We start from the raw sequence: 25,889 nt of genomic DNA on the forward strand, positions 1-25,889 counted from the left end.
CATAATTTGAAAAAAGGAAAAAAAAATCTTTGTTGCCATGTTGTTGTATGACAAGTTTCTAAATGGAACTTTCTCACCGGAGTTCTGGTGTCCAGCTGTGAGGTTGTTCGTCGCTGGAAATCCATCAAGCAGCTTAACCCAGCACCATGGTCTTCACTATCATTTAACAATGATTTTTCAACAACACCGAATTGATTTTTTTTCCCGAACAGCAACGGCACCAACACGAAAAGATTGCAAATGCACGCCACTTCCCCATAGTCTCTTCTTTTGACTTTTATGGCACTACGCATTGAAACTTTTATAATCGTTGGAATTAAAATCACTAATTTAACTGAAACACATAAATTTTTAAAGATTTTCCTCAAAAATATCTCAAATCTATCAAAAGTTGAAAAAACGCGACGCGGCGAAAAATTTTCACTTCCGATCACACCGACTACTGCGATCCGAATCAATTCAATTTTGCATTAAAAAATAATGTCAAACTTGTTTTTGCATGTAACTTCGTTTTTTCCATAAATCACTATTTTTTTCAAAAATTCATAACTCGGCGGTAGATTTTTTTGACCAGGTTTCTCTATGACTCAAAAGTTGCGGATTTTTGTCCCCTAAAACATATCAAAAAATCTCGAAAATCCAAAAATACATATTTTGGGAAATTGAGTTTTAGTGAAAAAAAAGTTGATAAAAAAATCTGCAAATTTTTTTTTCGTGTACCTATTTTTTTCAAAAGTCCTCAACAATACCTACAACTTTGCCGAAGACACCAAATTGATCAGAAAATTCACTCAAAAGTTACAGCTGTTTGAATATTTACATACCATTTTTGTATGGACAGCAGCCAAAATTGTATGGAGACTTGTATGGATGAACCAATCACACAAAATAGTTTATTTGGTCATAGGGAAGGCCCCCACAACGTTTGAGCCAAATCAAAAAATACAAATAAAATCCATTTCCGGTTTTGGTAGAGAATTGCTCATATTAATCAATGTAAACCTCAAACTAAAATGAACTATTGGCGAGAAATAGCGATTTTACTGAAAAAAGTTTGAATTTGCGCAGCACTCAGAAGTGGGTGGAATCCCGCATAGTTCGGTTTTAAATGTGGGAAACTTATTTCGGAATTGAATTTATTGGACAGAGTGCTGCGCAAAATCAAACTTTTTCAGTAAAATCACTGTTTCTCGCCAATAGTTCATTTTAGTTTGAAGTTTAAGTTGATTTTTATGATGATGATAAAAAAAATAAAAATATAAGGAATAGATCAAAAGTGATTTATTAAACTTAAAACGTCAAAATATAATATTAGGGGGCATTCAAGGGTTAAAATTTTATTTTTGTGAAATTCCTTGGACAATTTTTTATAAAATGCAACCTGTAGAAAGTCTTTTTCTCAAATAGTTACAATATTATGATTAGAAGAAAAAATACTCAAAAAAAGAGGGCGGTGTCAAAAATAGTGGGACGGCTCAAAAAGCTCCAAACTTGGGATTTCTGATAACTATCGATAGATAAACGTTCCCTAAAAGTTTGGTCCAAATCGATGAAGATCGAGTCCAAAAGTGAACTCAGTTGACCTGGAATGACACCTAATTATTTTTACTTGTTAAAAAATAACATTTGTAACTATGTTCTTAGTTCAAGCTCTCAGATAACTAAGCCCTCTACATTTCTGATTTCTGCGTTGCAATTTTGCACAGATATCTGTGGAAGGTACGTGCAGTATTCTCCGTCAAGCAAAGTGAACGGACCCAAGTCGTTGAACCGTCCTGCTCCATAGGAATCGGCGCCGACGAAACCGGTTGTCACAAAACGTTGCAATGATAATCGGCGTAGAACATCCCAGACAAAACGAGGAACAATAATTGGGACAACAAAAAACAGACTTCTTTCACAAATTGCGAGGGCTACTGTTTTGTTTGATTGTCTGTGACAACGCGGAGAGGAGTGCACTATCCGGTTAATAAATTCAAACCAGAGCAATGCACTGATAAAGGAGATACTTAGGCTCAGGCTTCTCAGTCTGTTCCTGTGGTATACAATCTACACTGAGAGTGTCACGAACCGCAGAATTTACGTCAAAACGAGAAAATGTTACCCGGAAAGCAAAGCCAGAAATACTTGAATTGATCGATACCTTAACTGTGCTATTCCTCCTGGCATGGCTCACGTTCAAGGTTTTGCGGTGGAGAACAAAGTTTTGGCCGCCAACTTTAACGTATCGAAACGTGATCGGAAAGCAGAAGTGATCGGTTGTGTCACATTTTTATATAAAACAAAAAAATCTAGGCTCAACATAAATAAACAAGTATAAAACATCTCGGGTAAATTTTCCACATTCAAAATTTATTTTACAAATAATGACCAAAAAGCAAAAACTGACACTTGCAACTTTATTACAAAAAAATAAATTCAGAAAAAAATCCCACGAAACCACCTCATTCATATTCACAATGCGTCACAAAAACGCCCCTTCTTTTGCCAAGCTTTCAAAAGCTTACCAGAATCAGCACCAGAACTGCTCGTTTGAAGTTGTCAAAGAAGAAGGGGGCAGTTAAATTTGGCGCAAAAAAGGGAAACGAAAAAAAAACAGGGCTGTCTCGCCGGGTCTGGCCGGAATGGAAGAGAACGATTTTGGGTGTCCCAGGTCAAGGTCGCCGGGGTTCTGTTTAATATATGGGCATTTTAGGAAAATGAATCACCCGAATAAAATAATGCTTGCCAGCCAAAAAGGGAAGCTCGAGCGAATGGTTTGAAAAAGAGTTAAAGATAGAAATATTTATTCAAAATAAAGGGTAGTAATTTATGTTTAACATTTCTGAATAAAAGGCCAAAAAAAGCTTTCACTTTGAAATCAAAACATGGTAAACAGAGTTATTTGATTTCAGATGCTGAGGTAAGGTAAAATTACATCGAAAATCAACGATTAAATTGCTCAACCCTCGACATCAAACTTTTTTTACCGTGTTCTTTAATAAGAAGGAAAAAACAAACAAACAAAACAAATTTGGGTGCGAGTTTGTCGCACTGCGCAAGAAGTTTTATGGCGGGCCACCATCGCCGCTATTTTCGGAAATAAAGATGACTTGACGGAATCACATAATAAAAAAACAAATATTTGACAGATGAAAGACTTATTCACTTCAACTTTCAGTACACTGCTTAGTAATCATTTTAAATTATTTTTTCTATGTTATTTTGAAAACAGATTTTTTTGTCATTTTAAAGTGACGAAATGGCGTACCATGAAATTAAATAGCATTCATTTCAGTGCTGAAAAATTAATCTTTTCAACACTTGAATAAAAGAAGACATTTTGTCGCTGCATTGGTTATTGAATTGAACCAACATTCGAATGCTAAACTAAAGCCTGGAAACAAACGATTTCCAGGAAAATAATATTCAGAAGTATTTTTTAAAATATGTTGAATTCAACTCTTTGCAAATATTAAAAACTCTTCATATTGCATCTTGTTGCATAAACTACTTTTAAAAATCTGATAAATTTCGCAAACTTATAGGAAATTGGACGAGCTTTCCGGTAAAAAAAAATTTTCGTGACTGGAAAATCAAGTCTGTATTTTAGAAATTGCAAAAAAACCATCAAAAAACTATTTTTTCAACATTTTTATTTTTAAAACCGCTGTATCTTCACAAGGATTGGACAATGGTCAATATGAAGACTGTTATGTCAAATTGTCTAGAAAATCGATTCCCACTATCGGTTTTTGAAAATTTTGACGTTTAGACCACTTTAAAAAACAACTTAGTAAACGATTTTTGTATTTTTTAGGAGAGACATACCATCCTGCATTTTTCGTGAGTCTTTTTGAAACATCTTAGGCTATTTCCTCAAAAATTTTGAGCGAAAAAAAATCATGACATTACCTTCAAATTTAACTTTTAAACTTAAAAATTGAAAAATCTCATGGAAGTGACGTGTATTTTTCCTTCAGTGTGTTTTTTCTCAAAAAGCCTGTCCAATTTCCTACAAGTTTGTCTTTGACCACTTTTTGATACGATGCAACAGCTTTGAGATACAGTAATTTTTAAATTAAAAAAAAACACAAAAATATTTTAATTGCTTATGCCCTTCTCATATGACATTTTCGAGTACAATTGGCTCCATATACAAAAAATTGGCTTATATAGGCCTAGGATAACATGTCTAAAAAGTTTCATTGAAATCGGAGAGGGTCGGGTACAAAAGTACCTACCAGAAAAATTCCTGATTTGAGTTGGAATTGATCAAATGCTAAAAAAATTACAAAATATCGAGTTCTATGAAAATTTTTGTATTTTGAAAAAAAACTCGTATTAAGTTAAAATAATACCATCGTTTGATATCCATATTGAAAATAAAAACTATTTTAATTTTTTCAAAAAATATGAGCAATTCTCCACCAAAACCGGAAAAGGTTCTTACTTATATTTTAGGATTTGGTTCAAGCCATTTTATTACTTTGGTTCACCCATACAAGGCTCCATACAATTTTGGTAGCTGTTGATACAAAAATGGTACGTAAATATTCGAAAATCTGTAACTTTGGAAAGAATTTTCCGATCGATTTGGTGTCTTCCGCAAAATTGAAGGTATTGATGAGGACCATTCAGAGAAAAAGATACATGAATATATTGTTTTTCCGATTTTTTTTTTCAAAGATTTGATTTTTTTAATTTTAATAATTTAATTTTTGATTTTTTATATTTTTAGGGGACAATAAACCGCAACATTTTAGCCATAGAGAAGTATAGACTACAATTTTTCCGCCAAGCTATAATTTTTTTTTGAAAAAAAAAGTTTTTGGAAGAAATAGAAATATTAGCCATAAAATTCGTTCAATCTGGTTTTCAATGCAAAATTAAGTAAGCAATCGAAAATTATAAGATTGTTATAAAGATTTTTTTATGAGGTGCACCGTTTTCAAGATATAGCCAAATAAAGTTTAATTTGAACTGAAAAAATCCCGTTTTTCGATTTATTTCAAACAGTTTCCTTGATTGTCAATTCCTGAAAATATGTTTTTTAAGTTGAAGAAAATTCCAATGAAATTGCATAAGAGACATTGAAGATTGAAACTCTGGTTGCTGAATACAACGAATAAAAGAAAAAGAAACAAGAAAATTGATGTTTTTTAAGCCTCTTCCAAACGTTCCCACATTTTCTAATACCAATATCTCAGCAACTAATGGTCCAATTATCAATGTTAAAAAATGAAACATTTGTAAAATTTTATGATCTTTTCGAAAAAAAAATATTTGGAAATTTGAAATCAAGACTAACATTTCAAAAGGGCCAAACATTCAATATTACTGTTGTGAAAATTTTTAGGTTGTTTTGGGAGTCTACATGTCCCCTAAATGTTATGTCGTAATATTTTATCTGAGCTATTTTCCACGAAATCGACCGATTTCTTATAAAATAAGGAAAAGATAACTATATTTTTTCATAATAGGCATATTTTGAAAACTGCTTCACATAAAAAAGTATGTCAAATCAACCGCACTCTGCCCGGTACAAAACTTTCAGCACAGTCACTAAGCTCTCATTTGCGCCTCTGACCATACATTTACGGCTTCCACGAAATGAGCTTTTACTTTCTCTCTCGAAGCCACAGCGTGTGTAGGGGAAATCTACCCTTTCCAATCAAACACCTATCTTCGTCATATGGAGAGTTTGATGCTCGATTAAAGCTCCAAAAATACTATTTGGGCTATAAACTTACCAGCAACAGCACCGCCTCGAGTAAGCACGCAAATGTATGCCACTTACTGGCCAAAAAGATCACATTTAATGCACTTTTGATCATAATTTGTATTTTGCGAGACCACTTCTCATCATTTTGTTGCCACACACAGTGACACACACGAGAATCCCTCAAACGCTTAATGAATATCGCCAAAATTAACTTTTCACTTTCGCTTACTTTTTCACGGCGCTTAAGATATGAAATTGCTTCCAACTACCGGCAACATGTTCTTTTGATCATTAGTAAGGCACTCACTTGAAGAATAATCCCGAAAAATGTAATAAATTAGCAAGCGCCATAAAAAAAAACAAACGCGCCAAGTCGTTTGACGTTTCAATTTTCACTTTGCATTCCAATCGAAGGCTGAAGAAAACCGAGCGAGAGACGAAGGCAAAAAAGAACAAAGGCTGGCCGTCAACACTATCAGCAGCACAGCCAGCGATGCCAGGAAACTTTCGCTATAAATGCCACTTTTCGTGAGTGTTCGTTTGAACTGTCAGCGCAAATGGCAACACTCGACAGAGTGTTGGAAGAAAAAAGAGCTAAGCCGATATTAGAAAAATGGGCGTGGCCCAATGCATTCGCTTCGATTAGAATACCCTTGGGAATTTTTTTTTGTTAAATGCTTGGTAAAGAAATAGAATAACTTTTAGTGAAAGTGAAAATAAACAGAAATGTTCACAAAAACTTGCTCTACTCGTTGGTGTACTTGGTTTTAGTAAAATTCAAGGGAGACTCTAGATTATCCAGCATCATTCAAACACGACCGCTTATTAGGATTAAAATGGGTAGATTTCCCCTATGTGAGTGCTGCTCTTGTCAACAGAACAGCCACACCAGAGTGAGTTGCAGTGAGTTTTTCGCACTTGGTCACTAATTCACCAAACCTGAGAGGGGCACCCTTAACATACACCCAAACCGAAAATATCTGCCAGCCAAAGATATCACCACCAACTAGAAAACACAAAAAAAAAGTTTCTAACGACGGAATTCAAACCCAGCACCAACAGTAAGGACTGGCGCCTTAACCCGCTCGGCCATCAGACCGAAGAAGAATGCAAAAGATAAACGCATATAGATTGACATTTCAGTCAAGTTGGTTTTCTGAAGTGATGGGCTACATATTTTAGGGTGTAATATTACAAAAAGTTTCATAAAATAATGCACAGGCAGCTGGATTACCACTTTGTTGCTGTGTAAGTCACATCCTTTGTAAGCGGGTTTCTTCAATCCAAAGATTCGCACTCCCTCGTTTGGGTGTACTACCCGAGTGGGGATTCCATTCAAACAGGTTTGCGGTCCTCTCCGCGGTCCTCCTCCGTGCGCCAGGCAGGCAAACCCGGTGAAGAAAGTTGAGGGAGAAAAGTTAAGTAAAGTGAGCGTTATGTAAAAATTGTTTTCTTTTTTCTGCACGCTCGAGAGTTGAACTTTTTGACCAACTCAAGCTCAAGAGGACGCGTTGTTGACGCGATGGCAACGATTGCGCAATAGTATGGTGTCCCCATGGGTGGATGACGAAAGGCGGCCGCTGAGAGTGCTGTTGACTCTGGGCTGGCGGAAATTAATAAAAAGTGCCAATATTGGATCCTTTGCTGAAGCTTTGGTAGGAGGTTTAGGGTTTGTGGTAATAGCTGCGTAATGCTTAATCGTAAAACACGCAAAAAGGTCCAACTGATGCAAATCCGGGTCGAACAGAAAAAGAAGCAATCTGGTTTCTCTGCACTGCTGTAATCACACTTCATGATGTTGTACCATTTATTAGTTTTATTAGTGAAAGTTTAAAAGTAGGTTGCTGAGGATATTTGTTTGAAAAAAGATTAATTTTTCCATAGCTGAAAATTTAACTGGGTGTAAAATGTTTGCTACTCATTACGAATTTTGATTTCCAAAATTATGTTCAAGTTTCGATTGAGTATCTCTTTAATTTCGCAAATCGACTTTTCTTTGTATTTTTTTTTATTTGGACAAAACTTCGTCCTTGTATTCCCTATGTTGAAAGAAGTCATTTTGTATCAATATTTTCTTCCATCCAAGTCATACATACACTTTTGAGTGCTGTTAATACAAAATTGGTTTTAAATGTATGAAATAATAAATCTTGAAAAGGAATTTTCTGATAGATTTTGTGTCTTGGGTAAAGTTGTAGGTTATGATTAGTACTTTTAGGAAAAAAATTGACAAAAGGAAAAAAAATTCACACAAAGTTGAATTCCCACAAAATCTATTGTTGAATTTTGATTTTTTTTTATATATGTTTTAGGTCATCCTTCAAGCCATAGGGCATGATGGTGCAGTATCTGTTTCCGAAGATAAGGTTTAAAAAAGTTTTAATATCGAATTTGAAATAAAAAGCACTTAAAAATATGTTTTGATAAAATATACCGTCAAGTTTTAGCAACTTTTGGGCTTAAAATACTACTTGAGAAAAATGCAGCTCCGAAAAAAATGTTTCTGAAAAGCTGAAAACAATTTTCTCTCTGAGAGTTTGAAAATTGGACAATTAGATTTGAAGATTTAGTTATTTAGTTATTCTCAAAGTTACATAATATAAGACAGTAATTTTCAACTGAAGATATTTCGATTCGATTTTCACTTGTTAATAAAGAAACTTTTGTGAAATTTTCTGATCTTTTTTATAAGAATAACTTCAAAATTTAAAAAAAACAAGCATAACTTTTGAAAAGTACTGCAAATAGATTATTTTCCTCATTTCATATTATAGAATTAGGGTAGTACAAATTTTATTTCAAGTTCTGAATAACTAATTAAAATAGTAGTTTATGCAACGAGGATTTTTTCAGCACGAGTCGTACATTTATCCAACGAGGTTCACCGAGTTGGATAAATACGAAGAGTGCTGAAAAAATCAAGTTTTGCAACGAGTTCCATACAACATTTTTGCAATTCCAAAAAACACATGTATTTTGTCAATAAATCGTTTATATCAAAAAAATGTTGAAAAGTGTTACTTTTCGAAACGAGTGCTGAAAAGTTCAACTTTTCAGCATCCATTTCAGTGCTGAAAAGTAGAACTTTTCAACATTTGTTTTGAAAAGGGTTACTATTCGATTCTGTTATTTTTGGTACAGAAAAGTAGGCTATTTCGTCGTTCAAGAATGACAGGAAAAGTAAGTAGTTTCACGACGGAATTGCAAAAAATTAATATAAGACATTTAACATCAAAAGACTTAAAAGTTTCTCTTTCAAAAGAACTTCTGTTTAAAAAGTCGCAAACCCTTGTTCCCTTTGACAGTCAAATTTGAAAACAAACGGCATAACCTGATGATCAAAATATGAAAAGAAAATTCCTTATCATTTTTGAGATTTTTCCCATATATCTGTTTAAAAAAAATTTCGTTTGTTGAAGTACTTAAAAACTGTGCTATGAACTAAGTTACTTTTGAAAATCTGGCAACCCTGACTAAAATAAGTAATAAAGTGATATTGATAATCTTCAGGAAAAACATTTCATTGAATTGTTGGACAGGTATTTGAATACAGCGCAGACTCGATTATCCTAAGGCCTCGTAAAAATTTCACTTCGGATAATCGAATCACGTATAATTTTTTTTTCGTTGTCTTTTTGTCATATTTTTTTGTTGTATTTTTTTATGGCGGTGATTAAATATTGAAAAAATGCATTATTTTAATTTTATAGGCAATCAACCAGTCAAATTCTAATTTTTTAACATCAAATTAGAATTTGACTGGTTAATTGCCTATAAAATTAAAAAATGCATTTTTTCAATATTTAATCAAGAAAATAAAAAAAAACACGAAAACAAATATTTTTGTTCATGATTCGATTATCCGAAGTCCCATACAAACCTTCGGATAATCGAATATCGGATAATCGAAACTTAGGATAATCGAGGCTTCGGATAATCGAGTCTGGACTGTACCAAATGTTAATGAGTAACAAGGTGTGAATGCAATGTCTTGAGATATCGGGATTTTCAAACATTTAATGGTCGGGTGTTGCTTTGGTTGAAAATGTCTAAAGTTGTTCTTTTCAATTGGATGGTTTTGTTACATTCTCGGACAGAATTGTGGATCAATGAAATTTAAAATGCCTAACTTTCTTGTAAATCCGTGCCTAGTCACCGACATTTTAAAGATTTTAAAATTTCGCAAACCACCCCGTACTCACCCAAATGCACACCGGCTCGCTGCCCATGAAGGACGCAATGTCCTTCAGGTGCGCCCCGATCGAGCGGGAATCGTTCGCGACGGCACTCTCCAGCAGCTCGGCCTCATCGGCCATCATCCGCTGCAGGTCGGCGTCGGTCGCCGCCAGGATCTTCTCCTCCAGATCGTCAATCTCCTTCACCGTCAGCACCGAGTCCAGCTTGACGCCGGGGACGCCACCTGCGGCTGCTGGTCCGGCCGCTGCTGCTCCAGCGGCCGCTTCACCAGCTGCCCCAGCGGTGGCCGTTCCGGCGGCCAGGATTGTAGGGGCCGCCGCTGCGGTGGCATTGCTTTGCTGCCTCCAGAAGGGATCACTAGTTACGGAACACGCGTAATACAGACATATCGAAACCAGCAGGATGCTGGCACTGGTGTACACCCGGATGCTGGGCAACGGAATCGACCCGTTCAGAACGACCGGCATTTTCGGGAACACTGATATTTTCCTAAATTTTTGAAGACTTGGCTTCTCTCTCTCACACACAGCTCACTTGACAACGACCTGTTCGGTCCACCGCGATAGGAACATTAACACAAAATATTACCGCACTTGGCCAAACTAAGTAGACACATTTTAGCCAGAATTCTTCTCACCACTTAGCACACTTAGAACACGCCAACCGTAACGTCGCGTACACAGCTTCTGCAATGAAAAAATAAACAAAAATACAAACAGTTTAGTCAAGCAGTTAGCAAACATTCTGATAAGGCTGTAACATTTCCAGAATGTCAACTTAACTGGTAATTAGTTTGGGTAACAATGATCATGTAACAACGGCTTACTATGATCAAATCTCTATGCTACATCTCTTCCTTGTTTGAAATGAATTTGAATTGCTTTAGTACATACTTTTGTTTAAGATTCATATTCATCCGAAAACTGATTTCATGGTTGTTAATTGTTGACTATCAATTTTTAATCGCATATTTTTGTTTATTTTCTTTTTGATTTTGGAATCCTTTTAGATAATCTTTCTTCTTTCCTTCTAAAATTAAAGAAATGTATCTAGACCAATATGAAGTTATAGTTTAGAGGTTCGAAAAAAAAGTAAACAAAAGAAAAGATTCGATTTATTCGATTTCAAATCTATCTCATATACTGAAACTTCATCAAATCAATTTACTAATCAATTTATTAACAAATCGAGTTCCATCGATGTCTGTTGAGCGAATTGATCATTCCAACTACACCAATCGACGGATCGATCTGGCACGATGAACATGGAGTTCCACCGATTTTCTTTGTCAGACCGGAGTCTCGACAAATTAGATTGAACGAACGGATCGCTCCAATCCCGGTAGACTGGAGTCCTACCGCTTTCTTTGTCAGATCGGAATCTCGACAAAATAGATCAAACGAACGGATTCGTTTCAATCCCGACAGACCGGAGTCCTGCCGATTTCTTTGTCAGGCCGGAGCCTCAACAAAATAGACTGAACGACGGATCGTTCCAGTCCCGGTAGACCGGAGTCTTACCGATTTACTTGTCAGACCGGAGTCTCGACAGTTAAGGTCAAACGAGCTATACGTTTCAACCCCGGTAGACCGGAGTCCTACCGTTTAATCAAAACTTTTTCCAATTACCTCTTGTAATTATGTTTTATCCTGGTAAAACTGTCTTTGTTTACTCTGTTTGCAGACATTCATTTGCACTCTACCAATTTTATTATCTTTTAATTTTCACAGGAAAATCTCAACAAATATAGAATGGTTCCTTGAATGTATCATTTAAATTATCACAAAGGCAGCAAACAATTGGTTTCTTCCCAATACAGTTTACCAATTTAAACAATCGATCAATATACCAGCATATTGTTTTTCACCTTACTTACAGTTTTAGGTTTTCAAATTTTTTATCAAATTCCAAATTATTCAAATCGATATGAAGGTGTTTTTAAACTTGAACTTGATCCAACCTCTTATTGTGCAACTTGCTTTTTAAATAAGTCCTCCGAGTCGCATAAAGTTTCCTAGTTCCTAGTTTGCTAAAATAAAGATTAATCATTAATCACAACATGGATAATATTATTTTTGACAAAATTGGCTTCATTTTCCGTTTTTTTTTTCACCAAAATGCCGTGAAATTGTTTTCAGAAATATTTCATTCAAGTATTATTTCACTTTTAAAACTTTTGGGAGTTCTTTTCTACGAATATTCATTTGTATTTGACTTTAAATTTTCAAGTGCTTCAACGAATTTTCATTTTCTTCATCCTCGTCGCCAATGTAACATTTCCAGAATGTCAACTTAACTGGTAATTAGTTTGGGTAACAATGATCATGTAACAACGGCTTACTATGATCAAATCTCTATGCTACAAAGGCAAATAGCCAATACAAGATTCAGAAGGTGGCAAATGTCGAATTATTGCCAACCGGAAACGTAAACAAAAAGAACCATTTAAGCTTAAACCATAAACAACGCCATTAATCCAGCGGGAAGGCATATTCCACTGACCGTGAATATCGTCGGAAATTTTCGAGCCAAATGTTTACCCCCAACCCGAAAAATACTCTTTTATCACTAAACTGGTTATCTTCCCCTATCGAGCAGAGCCAATATTACAACACCTACTACAAAGTTTAACCTGCGGGACGACGACTAATTTGCGTAGTAGATTTTGTTTTGCCTGCGACGCCGAAGGTACAAAATGACACAAGGTGAAATTTGTCTGTTTGTGTTAGCAGCAGCACCTGGTTCGGTACTAGCCGCAGCGATTAGTCATCGTCGGTATTCACTAGTGAGTGTTTTTTGTATTGGGTGTTGTAATTCAACGGCTGTAATGTATTTAAGTTTTTCTGTTGAGAGAAATGTTTAACGATAGAAAAATAAAAATCAGTTCTAGCTAAAAAATTGGTTCGGTTGTCAATACACCCAAACGGCGGTCGCATGATTGTGATGCATGGCGGCATGAAAGTATATCAGAATCTGCATGAAAACTGTCCTCATGCATTTTTTGCAATATAGGGGTATGACATTTTTGCCTGTTACCGACAATTATCGACATTACCGACGGCTTGTTGGTTGTATTTCACAAAAAAACCTTAATAGAACGAGAATTGATCCACCAACTTCTTGGTTATTGATCCGACACGCTACCACCACGCCATGGACGCTTGATGATTTGATAGTGAAAGAACACCAACATATTCTTCACTTTGTAGTGTTGCTTGGGGACGGGCCAGCATTATATTTGTTGGTGAGAACTGCAGATCGCTGAAATGTTTACACGCGGGCAAAAATGATCTACGGGCTTGCTGCAAAAAATGTTATAAAATGTGACAATTTCTGCAGCAAATCAACTGTAACTGCAACAGTTGCAGATTTTGAGATATATTTTTCCTTTGGGTGCACTTTTCATTTAATGTTTGTCTCGTTCAAATTCAAGTATCTGAAGAAAAAAAATCTGAATTATACGTAGTTCAGTATATTGAAAACGGCACCAAATGATGTGAATTTAAATCTTTGGAAAAAAGGCTTATTTAAAAAAAAAAACAAACAAATCGCGCTTTGAATTCACAATCCAGAGGTTGCTGGTTTGAATCCCGCGGCGGGCGCTCTAATATTCAAAGCGTTAATATCGGTACCCAGCGCTTTCGCTCCGTGCCGAACTCAAATACTTAGGAGCCCAGGGGGGCAAAGTCCTTGTACATAAAAGGAAGACACTTCCTTTTATGGTACAACACAGACAAAAAAAAAATGATGGTAAAATTCATCAGGGATTTTTGGTCACAAAAATTGTGTATAGTATTCACCAAAAACAGGTGAATTTTCATCAGTTTCTGCTAAATTTACATCAGGTTGACATTTTTTCAATTTCGTTTTTTCGTCTAAAATGTCATTACTTGAACCTTGTATAATAAAAAAAATGTTTGAGAAAGAAGAAAGAGAAAAGGAAGAAATGAAGAAAAATACAGGAGAGCAGTTCTCTACGAAATCGGTCTTTTTTCTTAAATTTTAATTTTTGTATTTTTGAATCCAACTGATACTTCAGGCACCAAGCCTTCGGTATGCCCAAAGAAGCCATTTTGCATCATTAGTTTGTCCATATAATTTTCCATACAAATTTGGCAGCTGGCCATACAAAAATGATTTTATTTTTTGATATGTTTTAGAGGACATCAAATGCCAACTATTCAGAAATTTCCGGAATGGGCAAACATCTTTGACCGAGTTATATTTTTTTTTTTAAATTTATGAAAATATTTTTTGCGAAAAGATTGAAAAATTTCACGAATGTTTCATGTTTTAACATTGAAAACACAGTCCAACAAGATTTTGTCTCTGAGACGAGTATATGTGTTCCTAGTAGATTTTTGCCTGCTGAATCGAAATCCGGGTCCAGAATTGCTCCAAATGGTCCCAATTTTGAGATACACCCGTTTGAAATGTTAGTTCAGGCCAAAATTAGCTACTTTGTTGACTATTTTACAAAAGAACTATTGAATAAACAAATAAACCGAAACATGTATCTTAAAGTTCACGTTTTCCTCTTTCTGAAACAGCCCTGGTTTTTAAAATTTGATTGTTTCTACGCATATTTATAGCCATTTCAAAATTATATTTTCAGTTGGTTCTCATTCAATTTTTTCCAACTTGCATGCAAGTCAAATTCTAATTTTAAAATGTCTATAAATATGCGTAGAAACAATCAAATTTTAAAAACCAGGGGTGTTTCAGAAAGGGGAGAACGTGAACTTTAAGATACATGTATTGGTTTATTTGTTTATTCAATAGTTCTTTTGTAAAATAGTCGACAAAGTAGCTAATTTTGGCCTAAAGTAACATTTCAAACGGGTGTATCTCAAAATTGGGACCATTTTGAGCAATTCTGGACGCGGATTCGGATTCAGCAGGCAAAAATCTACTAGGAACACATATTCTCGTCTCAGAGACAAGAAACATTTGATTTTTTGTTGAACTGTGAAATCGGACCATTCGTTGCTGAGATATCGACATTAGAAAATGGTGTGTTGTTTGGGTGGGACTTAGAAAACATCAATTTTCCTGTTTTTAAACCTTTGCATGGCAATATCTCAGCAACTAAGGGTCGTATCAACAAAGTTCAAAAGTGCAAAATATAGAGAATTTTCTCAGCTTTTCAAAAATATTTTTTTCAAAAGTGGGCAAACATGTGCACTAATTTTTAAAAAATAAAAACTTTGACTTTTTTCAAAAAAGTCACCTAAAAATGGATATAACTTGAAAACGGTGCACTTTATCAAAATTTCACTACAGTACTTTTTGATTGCAAATTTGATTTTACATCGAACAATTTTTGCGACCAATTTTTCGATTTTTTAAAAAAATCAGTATTGATTCAAAAATTCATAACTCGCTCAAAGATTTTTTGCACAACCTGGAAATTTCTGAAAAGTTGGCATTTGATGTCCTCTAAAACATATAAAAAAATAAAAAAATAATAAAAATAGTGTTTTTTTGCAAATCAAGTTTTAGTGACAAAAAGGTAAATTAAAAATCACCAAAAATATTTTACCGTGCATCATTTTTTTCCAGTGTAGTTCATATCCATACCTACAACTTTGCCCAAGACACCAAATCGATCAAAAAATTCCTTCAAAAGATACAGATTTTTGAATTTTCATACATCATTTTTATAAGGCCAGCTGCCAAATTTGTATGGAAAATTATATGGACAAACTAATGATGCAAAATGGCTTCTTTGGGCATACCAAAGGCACCAAAAAAGTTTCTGTCCGATTAAAAAATACAAAAAAAAACGAAAAAATACCGAAATCTGAGAGAACTGCTCAGGAAGAAAAGAGAAAAGAAAAAAAAAGCAATAAAGCTAATTTCTTTGTGACAAACTAGGAATAATATTTGGAGTTTATCGTAGTCGTTTAAACGCTCCCTACTTTACGATGCAATTGACCACATTGGAAAATTGGCCAATATTTGACAAAACTCATAAAACCTCAATTTTCCATCTGTATCTAAGCTAAAATTGATCCGAGCATCAATGTCTTTGAAGCTTTATTTTTTAGATATTAACCAAAAAAAATCAAGGTTTTTGGGAAATTATTACTTTTGTTCAAGAGGAAAAAAACATTTGCATCGAGAAAATTGATCTAAATGTGTGTACAACTAGAATCTGTGCACTTTGATAAATCTTAAAAAATCACTGTTTATTCAAAATATCATAACTTGAACAAAACCATGGCCATCAACTTGTGCATTAGCAAAAGTTGCATTTTTTCCTCCATTTTTTTGAGTTAGCTGTTTTTTCTGCAGAATAATCCCTTTAAAGATTAAGATAAAAAATAGTTGAAATGTTTTTAATTCGGATCACACTTTTTTTTTATTTTTTCAAACGTAATAAAAAAAATTGGACTATGAAGATAAATCTAGCAAGTAAAATATTTGGTTAAAATATGAATAAATAGATTCCACAACTCAAATCATTAGGAAATGCAACAAACAAATCTTGAGCCAACTTTCAAACCGAATCCAAATCAAGTTAAAAATCTATCTATCAAGTCTCGAAGGCTTCCAAAACGCAAAATCTATAATTTTTGCAAACTTCCGATTGCATCAGATTTATTCAGCCATTTCGTTAGATTATACAACTTCTTTTTGGAATCCCCCTGATAATGCCATGGAAATGAAAAAAAACCGGTCCACCTTCAACCGTACGGTAGCGCCAAAAAGTCAAGCATCCTTCGCCTTCACTCACCTTCACCGACTTTGGGAGTTTTAGGTTGAATCGCCTCCACCAACTAAAGCTCATCGGAACAAAACTCTGCCAAGAAGATGGTTAAGAACCGATCTTTCGTCAGTGGTTAATTTCTTATGCAAATATCAAGGTCGTATTTTGACTGGGTGTGGAGATAGAACTGGAAATTCAACTTTTCTGGAATATTCTCAATCCTTATTTAAAAAAAGTGGGATTACCATAATTGGTACGTTTGTGCAGATGTAAACCAATCTTAAAAAACGTGAAAGCTTTCACCGCAGCCGGAATAACGACTTTCAACCGGAAAGCAAAACGTAAACCACAAAAATAATACGCTCGAAAACGAAGCTTAAATTGGTTCGTTTTGCTTGAGAAAATCGAACAAGCAAAAAACAAAATAATTAGGTTAAATCACCGTGCTAAAAATATCCTCAGGCGGTTCAGGCCTGAATTGCCAATTCGCTTGTACCCTGGTCGGGGCAGTCGCGTACACCCCACTTCAATTGGCCATAATTTCATTGACACAATTAGAGAAGAAGGGCGCTTCGCTCCACCCCCACTTGGGCTGGCTCCGCGGAGAAGGAGACAATCGTGGGCAATTCATTATGAAAGCCTTGCAAACGAACCCAGACATCGCCATCGACAACGTCCAGTTTTTGAATTTTGTGTTTAACAATTTAGCCGAAATCAACATTTCTTGTTAAGCCATTTGTTTTCTTTAATTTTATTTTCAACCTTATAATTGTCAAGCCAATATCGAAATTTGAAACGTTTTTTTTTTGTTTGGAAATAAGACTAAAGTCATCCAACATATTTGGCACAGTTTATAGAACAGTTTATAGATATTTTTTTTCTTGTGATCTTTCGATTGATGTATCGACCAGTTGTAACTGGTTAAGTTTTATATCAAGTTTTTGAAGAAAAACATTGACCCTTGAAATTCACAAATTCGGAACATTAAGGATGTTAACAAACTTTGGATCTCTCTTGGAGTACATATTTTTATGAAAATAATGACTTTACACACTGAAACCATGGAAACTCAAACTAAGTGATGTTTTATGCATGGCATGGTAACTTTTTTTCATATCAGTTAAGTTCAGGTGTTTCACAATTGTGGGAGGCACAATAACATCCCACAATTGGGTCCTAAAATGAAGCTAAAATTTGAGATATTATTGTTCACAAAAATAAAGATTATTGTCCTGAGTACAATGACTCTTTGTACGACCGCTAAGGATTTAAAATTGAATTTTAAATCAATTAACAAAAAAGTAACAACTTGGCCCTCCTAACAGAAAAGTTTCTACTTGACAGCTTGTTCCAAGGGGACCATTGTTGATCCATCAAAAAAATGTTGTCGCGTAATTTTTTTTTTTTTTTGCGTTTAAATGAAAAAAACAAAGTGATCACAAATAGTTTTTAATCGTGTGTTTTCTACCGTTGTACATGAAAATTGACATAGGGATTTAGGACCCTATTATGGAAAAGGCAATTTGGAGACAGTGTTTTGCTGTTCTGGATAAAATAGTATTGAAGTGCGGTTTTTTGTTTGTTTGTGGGTATTCCGAATCTCAATTTTGAATTTCATTTTCGATAAAATAGGCAGAACTTCATATACCTATTTATATAAGCCATTTTTGTCTATATGGAGCAAGTTGCACTCAAGAATGACATTTGATACACACTTTAATTATTGTTTAATCTCGGAAATTTGAAAGACTTTCTAAAAAAATACACTGAACTAAAAATATACGCCATTTCTATGAGTTTTTATGATTTTTGAGTTTGAAATTCAATTTTTAAGTTAGCCCGATGCAAATATTTTCATTACTAAAAAAAACAATGAGCAATTCTCTACGAAATCGGCCGATTTCGACCATTTTTATATTTAGTATTTTTTTATTTAGCTCATTTAGCTTTGTTCACCCATACTAGTCTCCATACAATTTTGGAAGCTGTCCATACAAAAATGGTACGTACATATAGAATCAGCTGTAACTTTCGAGTGAATTTTCTGATCAATTTGGTGTCTTCGAAAAAAATAAGTACACGGAAAAAAATAAGTACACGAAAAAAAATAAGTACACGGAAAAAATGCAATTTGTTTCTTTTATGAACATTATTTTCACAAAAAACTCAATTTCCCAAAATAGGTATTTTTTGTTTTAGGAGATTTTTTGATATGTTTTAGAGGACAAAAACCCGCAACTTTTGAATTATAAAGAATTATGGTCAAAAAATCTAACACCGAGTTATGATTTTTTTTTTGAAATTAGTGATTTTTGGAAAAAAAATAAAAAATTATGCAAAAAAATTCAACCACATTTTTTTTATGTAAAATTGAATTTGCAATCGAAAAGCTCTTAACAGATTTTTTTGATAAAAGGCTCCGGTTTCAAGATAAAGCCACCGACGGTTTGATTTAAGCGAAATATTTGCAGTTTGTTGATTTTTAAAAAAAGTGACTATGAGTGACAATCTCTAAAAATATTTTTTTCGAAAAGTTCAAAAAAAATCTATGAAATTGTCTAAGCGACTTTGAAGATTGGACCTCTGGTTGCTGAGATACAGCGGCTTAATGAAAAAGAAACAGGAAAATTGAAGTTTTCTAAGTTTTACACAAACAACCCACCACTTGATTTTTTTTCACAGTAAATCTATTTCCCAATATCGTGAAATTTGAACTTTTATTTGCAAGAAGCGTGATTTTTGTTATAAAAAATCTGAAAATTTTACAATTGTTGAATTTTTTAACCCTCTGCTTTCCACATTTTTTTTCGAAAATATTTATTTTTCCCGTGTTCAGGAGGTCATTTTGAGCAACTTTCGTTCTACGAAAAACTTTACTTCTCTTGTTTTATTTTTACTATTTTAATTTGCATTTATTTTATTTAGTTTTTATTGTTTTTGATAGTAATTGGCCTATTGTACCACCTAATATAATTGCATTTTGCCTATCTAATTTTTCACTTTTTACAGTCACTTTTTAAATTTTTTGCATGTGTTCACGTTTTCTGCTAAATCTTCATTTAAATTGCAAAAAATGCGTAGATGCATAGTCTGGGACACAACAAAAAATACTGCATACTTCTTTTTACTGAAAATATAGGAAATGTTATTAAAAACACAGCAAAAGTTGACCCCTAAAAAATTACATTTTTAAAAACATTGGCAAAGCACACAAAACAAGTTAAACCTCCAACCCTTAAATTGTCTAAAATTTTAGGAGTTCTTCTTTCTAATACTTTTAAAAAATCAAAAATTGGTTGGAAAATTGATTTTTGGCGATTTTTTAGATCGAAGCCCGTCTAAAGGCGAGGTTAGGTTGTATAGGGTTAAACAATGAAATTTGTACAGCAAATTATTAACTTTAATAAAATTTGTGCAATTACTTTTGGATTGCAAATTCGATCTAGCATTAAAAATGCAGCGAAGTTATTTGTTTAAATATGATATTCCATTATTTTATCTCAGTGGCAAATTATTTGGCCGTTTTCCACTATAGCTCAAAAGTTGTAGGGTTAGTCTCCGAAAACATATAAAAAATAGAAAATTAAAAAATATGGATTTTGGAAAATATTTTTTTCTGTTAAAACACGTTATTCCAAAAGTCGGTATTGTTTCAGAGTACCTGTTTTTTCGGAACAGATCTACAACTTTGCCGAAGACACCAAATCGATTAGAGAATTCTTTCAAAAGATACAGATTTTCGAATAATTACATCATAAAAGAGGTAAAATTACATCATGAAAGAGGTAATATTCAACCTTCAACAATTACAGCTTCCAAATTTACATTATTTTTTTCTGTGTACTTTAACACGTAAGGCTCCACAAAAGTTGTGAACGACAAAAAAATATAGTCTTACCTAAAAAATACTTTTTAACTCAAAAAATAAAATAAAAATCTAGTTGCAATCCTCGGCATAATCTCAAAGCAAATTACACAGTTTAAATGAAATACATAGTTTTGATTTAAGCATTCATACGAGCTTCCAATTTAATTTAAAATCATTATTGCTTTTTTTTAAATAACCAAAACACAAAATCTGCAAACAGCAGCAAATCAAGCCAGAAAGAAGCACAGCAAAATTGTAACGACTGCAATTTTTCGCAAGTTCGTGTTCGTGAGTTGATGAACCAGCAGCAAACCATCAACAACCTGTCAATAAACGCGAATTAAGCCACTGAACCTGGGCTGTGAAGGTGTGCAGCACACTGTTGAGTTGGCGCGACTGACTGGCAAAAGGGTTGTGATACAAGAGTGTGGCGGTGAAAGTGGGTTGTAAGAGAAGGGAAGAAAGAGAATGCTCGCGAAATTTTAAAAATAAAGTTTGTTTTTTTCCTTGCTCAGTTATCTGCGGGTAGGTATATGTGTTTATAGCGGTTTGTTTTGAACCGTGTTGTGTACTATGTACAAACCGGGATATTACACCAGGGTAAAGGGGTAGCTTCCTTGCTTCCAAAAATAACTTTTAAAGCGGCAAATAAAGTGAATGCACTTGTAAACAGAATAATAAAAAAAATTAAGAATTTGAGGAATATTCGTGAATAAAAAAACCGACAAAGTGAAAGGCAAAAAAATGAGGAAACAAAAGGAGCTTGAAGGGGGGAAACCTGCTCACTGTGTGGTGGATCAAGGTTAGCACGGTGTGGCTCCCCACACTAGAGAACTAAGCCAATTATCGACTCTGCACAGTGTGAGCTTGTTGTAAGTGTAAGCCTATTACATGGGCCGCCAAAACGCCGTAACCCAGCTGATAAGAAGACAATCAATGAGAATGTGTATTTGACTTGTATTGACTTGTTATTTATATGCCAACGCTGCGCTATCAACTAGAATAGCATACTAAACAGACCGCATCGTAAAGATAGGACAGCACTGTGCGATTGTGACGTGTCACGCTCTGGTGAAGGTGGTGCTTTTTAATTTATTTTTTTTGCTACAATACAACGTAGAACTTGACTATAGGAACGAAAGACGTGCTTTAAATTGTATGGCGGAATTAAGTGTCTATTGTTTGATAGTTTATTCGTGTTTTTTTGCTTTCTTTTCGATGTTGGTGCCTTTGAAACGGGTCAAAGTGCTGGCGACATTCTTGCAGAACAATGAAACCATTAAAGAGGCAGGGGAGTCAATTTGATTGACATTCTTCGTTCGATGAAAAAAAAATCCAAGAAGAGACAACCAGCTTTGATTGGTAACATGACTGTAGAATAAGCAAATTAATTAAAAAATTCAATATCATCAAATACATTTTAAATGATCTCTCCCAAAAAACTAATACTGAAAGATATTCATCTGGATAAAAATCCTGGAGTATTTTTTTTATTTTTTTACTTAAATTCAAAATTGGTAATCTTTTCTCAATTTTTAATGGAAATAAGAAAATTATGTTGAATATCAATATTGTTCCAAGGAGTTTTGCTCGTTAATAAAGACAACTAACTAACTTGAAAAAAAATCAGCTGCACTCCCGTTCTACACATATTTGCTTTCAATTTGTCATTTAAACGTTACTCTCCCACCCCTCAGATTTACCACTCAGCACATAATTTAAATAAAACTATATTTGATAAGCATTCCTTAACAGCATTGGTACCTTCTGGATCGTCTATTATGTATTCCACAGCTGCTAGGGCTCACTTTTAAATTTGCTGTTTATATTTATTTATTCATTTACTATATGAACTCCTTCAACGCCTATACCATCATTATCCTATCCCTCATCTCCCATTTGCTACCATACCCCCAATAATCAAATGACATAAAACATTGACAATTAAAACAACACTCACTCACGACACACCACACCATAACTGATTCGGAGCGTTTGGTACGGTATGTCCACGCATCCTTCCTACCCTGTAGATTCTGTAAAATGTGATCCGTTTACAGAATCCTATCTGCGGCTAATGCAACGCAGTAAGCCTGGCCGCTTTAATGAGTGTAATACATTTCGGGTGATCTTGCAATTGCTTCAATCATCAATAATGACAAGAAAGAACTTGGGGCGTAATCTTACTTCAAGATCTTCCAGAATGCTCTCTTCGGACTGGCTGCGCTTGTGTTTGATTAGATTAGATTTGTCATTTAAACGTGAATGAATATGAATGTGACAAATTGTTCTAACTTTAGAACTATGACTCAGCAAGGGCAAATTATATTTGGCATTGTTACAAATTTGAGAAAAAAATCATATTTTTTTGAATCTTTCAAAAAACGATTGAAATTTTATCATTTGAAAAAATAACTTTGTTTTACACTGTTTCATTTTTTGACATCAAAATTCAGATCAATAGTTGCCGAGATCACGGCATTTAAAAGTTGAGTACAATTTGAGTGATACACAAAATATTATATATTTCCTATTTCTTTTTCTAATCTTTAAAGTTTTTTAAATAATTTTTAAAGGAAATTTTCAAACTTGTTGAAAAGAAGACTTTACTTAGAAATTTGCACTTAGCTTAGGAATTTGAATCAATGGAAATAAATCTGATCTTCTACAATGGAAATCAAATTAGAAACTTGACGTATGGTTTGGAAAGTTTCAAAATCTACAGTAAGTTGACGTTTCCATTAGCACTGTTGAAAAACAGCTCCAAAAATGCAAAAAAAAAACAAATTTATGTGGATTAACCTAGTAAAGAGTGCACTTTATCAACATTTCTGTAATGTAATTTTTGATTTCATAACCGGATTTACGTCTAAAAATTAAGCAATTTTTTATACCTTTTTTCCCAAGTTTTTCTAATAACATGTTTTTGTTTTTTTTTTTTAAATTGGCAATGCTGATAATATTTTTTGACCTTGCAGGGTCATAGCTCAAAAGAAGTCTGTTTTATCCTCTAAAACACACACAAAATTACAAAAATTATGTTTTTGCGAAAACAAATTGTGTTGAAATTAGGCCGTTGCATATATTTTTTGAAGTTTATGTCCCTCGACTCTGATTTTTTTTTTGTTGGCCTGATTAGACTTCTATTTCCATTGAAATTTTGATATACTTTGAAAAAAATATTTTTTGCCCCCTGATTTTTTGGACTAATTTTGAAGGGGGATGATATGAAAATTATTTGCAAAATAAATGTTATTTTTAAGAATTTACTGTCATCTGGGGCGAACCAGGACTACAGTCTGAATAGGGACAGCAGTGTTTAGGGCACTTACAGGGTTTAAACTTGGAAATGGAGGTACACATTTTGTTGGCCTGAGTCTGTTCTATCCGAAACCAACCAGAAAATTAAAAAATATTGTGCTCTGATATGGTTAAACTTGCTGTCCCAATAGGCCCCAGTTAACGGTATGGGTTTAACTAAATTGTTGGACATCACTTTTTTCACAAATAGTTCTTACCTATAACTACAATTCCTAGAGAAAACCCTTAAAAAAAACAGGAAAGTAAAATAACAAAAAATAAAATTCCAAGAAATTGCTGACTTTAAGGCAAATTAATCTATAGTTACAATTCCATTATTTTTACTTTTAGTAGTGAAAAAAGTTAAATTTTATTTACTTTAGTTGATGTTTTCGAAGATCGGTATTATTGATTCAGCAAAAACCCCTTAAAAAGAACAAAATTCAATTTGAAATTTTCATTAAAAGCCTATGTAAGGAAAAATATTAAACATGGAACGAAAGAAAAAAAAATACCCACGATATAGGGGAGCAAATCAATTTGTTTAAATTGTCAAATGATGGGCAAATTGGACGAAACCAGGATGGAGTCCTTAACATGCCAAACATAAAAGATTATCCCAGGTAAAAAAATTAACTTAAACTTAAATAAATGAAATCGTTTACAGGACTCACCAATTAATCCAAAATCTGCGTCCGAAGAAAAAAAAACCGTCCGTAGTAACACGCACCAGTCAATGCCAAAACCCGTATCGATCCAACAACTGCTCCCATACGGTACACAGACAGCAGGTCCCGTTCGGCGGCTCTTCCAGCCAAGCTAGCAAGCAGCTGCCTCAGCAGTAGGCAGAGAAAATCAATTTTCCGTTTTCCCCTGGTGTCAGCAGAGCCTGCTGACCACAATAAAAAAAAAAACACTTCACCTGTCACACTTTGATTATTGTGAATCTTTTTTGCTTGCGCACCTTAATTTGGCTTCTTTTTGTTTTGTTTATTATTATTCCAATCGCTTACTACGCACTGTTTACGATTTTTTCAATTTAACGCAAAATTAGGTAATATTTTAGCACACTTCCGAAAGAAAACGAAGGCAATTTCGCAATTCTCATTTATCCACGTCTTATTTTTTGCTTTTATTTTTTTTAATTTCGTTTCGTTCCACTGCACACTGAAACACTTCCCAAATCCTCTTGCCAAGATTGCAATTTCCAGCAATGGCACACTGCGAGAGGAGAACTTGACAAACTGCAACACCCAAGATTTCTACTTTTCCCGTTTTAATTTTCCGGCAAATGTGGAAAAATACTGCTTTTCCCCACAGCGAAACGTCACCACAGTGAGTGCGCAAATTGGACAGGAAAAAAAAAACCTTTTAAAATCTCCCCAGAAAGAAGATTTCGCACACCGTCGACCGTCGCGGTCACGAGGAAAACACAGAATGAATGAACCTTCCCGCAAGTCCCGTGTTGAAACACCCCCTCCCAAGAAGGCGACATGTCGTCCGGTGAACGCGCGGTGGATGTTTGTTTACTTACCGTCACTACCGCCAGCAGGCGCGTGTGAATGTCGTTGTGAGATGGCGGCAGGGTGAATGGAGTTCATTCATTGATGGGAAAGGTGACGTTCATTCAAAATTTTGACGTTTTGGTGGGGAACGAGTTGGAAAGTGAAGGCAAAAGATAAGAAGACAGTAACTTTTTATTTAATTTTTAGTTTTTAGTTTTTAGTTTTTAGTTTTTAGTTTTTAGTTTTTAGTTTTTAGTTTTTAGTTTTTAGTTTTTAGTTTTTAGTTTTTAGTTTTTAGTTTTTAGTTTTTAGTTTTTAGTTTTTAGTTTTTAGTTTTTAGTTTTTAGTTTTTAGTTTTTAGTTTTTAGTTTTTAGTTTTTAGTTTTTAGTTTTTAGTTTTTAGTTTTTAGTTTTTAGTTTTTAGTTTTTAGTTTTTAGTTTTTAGTTTTTAGTTTTTAGTTTTTAGTTTTTAGTTTTTAGTTTTTAGTTTTTAGTTTTTAGTTTTTAGTTTTTAGTTTTTAGTTTTTAGTTTTTAGTTTTTAGTTTTTAGTTTTTAGTTTTTAGTTTTTAGTTTTTAGTTTTTAGTTTTTAGTTTTTAGTTTT

The 25,889-nt window shown here is 34.0% G+C and overlaps 1 protein-coding gene across 1 annotated transcript in view; it reads right to left on the bottom strand.

Moving 5' to 3' along the window:
• LOC120425971 (E3 ubiquitin-protein ligase AMFR-like) overlaps positions 1–25,211 on the bottom strand; it is a 75,394-nt gene extending 50,183 nt beyond the window's left edge. The window contains exons 1-2 of the mRNA XM_039590625.2: positions 24,456–25,211; positions 9,907–10,587 (exon numbers count right to left, since the gene is read on the bottom strand). Of these exons, the coding sequence (XP_039446559.1) occupies positions 9,907–10,368 (462 nt within the window). The 5' untranslated portion in view covers positions 10,369–10,587; positions 24,456–25,211. The remainder of the gene's footprint in view (positions 1–9,906; positions 10,588–24,455) is intronic.
• Positions 25,212–25,889: the final 678 nt, after the last annotated feature.

This window comes from Culex pipiens, chromosome 3 (genome assembly GCF_016801865.2).
Source record: "Culex pipiens pallens isolate TS chromosome 3, TS_CPP_V2, whole genome shotgun sequence".
Taxonomy (NCBI): Eukaryota; Metazoa; Arthropoda; class Insecta; order Diptera; family Culicidae; genus Culex; species Culex pipiens.